General features: G+C 35.8%; 1 protein-coding gene across 1 annotated transcript in view; it reads left to right on the top strand.

Moving 5' to 3' along the window:
- SARC_06876 (hypothetical protein) overlaps positions 1-673 on the top strand; it is a gene marked incomplete at both ends in the record, with an annotated part of 7189 nt that overhangs the window by 3136 nt on the left and 3380 nt on the right. Inside the window, one exon of the mRNA XM_014299194.1 lies at positions 412-587. Coding sequence (XP_014154669.1) covers positions 412-587 — 176 coding nt within the window. The remainder of the gene's footprint in view (positions 1-411; positions 588-673) is intronic.

The raw sequence follows: 673 nt of genomic DNA, 5'->3' as shown, positions 1-673 counted from the left end.
TAAATATATATATTTACAATCGTAATTATTAAGGTGTTAACATGGAAAATTACTATCACACAACTTAGTTGAAGTATCATGCACATCAAAAGAACCATATTGTATCTATGGTTGGCTCTGGTGTTTTTGAGTTTGAATTGCAGAACCTATATATCACTATTCGCCAATTTGAATTGAAAAAATGACTCTTCAAATCGGTAATAAATACTAATTCACACATGCAATGCTAAATATTACACATGCATGCAACGTGTATCCAACACGTCGAGGCATTTCTGGTTGGTGCTGGTACTATTGTGTGTGAAATGTCGAACTCGAACATTGAAATTCGCTTTGTAGTAATGCAAATCGTATGCTTGCTTCAAAATATCTGATTCTATCGCACAATTCTGTTTTCATAACAATAAACAGAATCTCAAGGTATTCCTCGTTGGTGCGGGTGCTATTGGTTGCGAAATGCTGAAGAACTGGGCATTAATGGGCGTAGCTGCGGGCAAAGAGGGCTCTATCACAGTCACAGATATGGACACTATTGAGAAGAGTAACCTCAACAGACAGTTCTTGTTCCGTCAGCACGATGTGTCCAAGTAAGCTTATTTGATAGTTTATACCAAGCCGCGATACACACACACACACATATATATATATATATATATATTATACATTATTTTAT

The sequence above is a fragment of the Sphaeroforma arctica genome (assembly GCF_001186125.1).
Source record: "Sphaeroforma arctica JP610 unplaced genomic scaffold supercont1.514, whole genome shotgun sequence".
In the NCBI taxonomy this organism is placed as follows: Eukaryota; class Ichthyosporea; order Ichthyophonida; genus Sphaeroforma; species Sphaeroforma arctica.
Note: the sequence above shows the minus strand (reverse complement) of the source record. Positions and strands in the feature narration are given on the sequence as shown.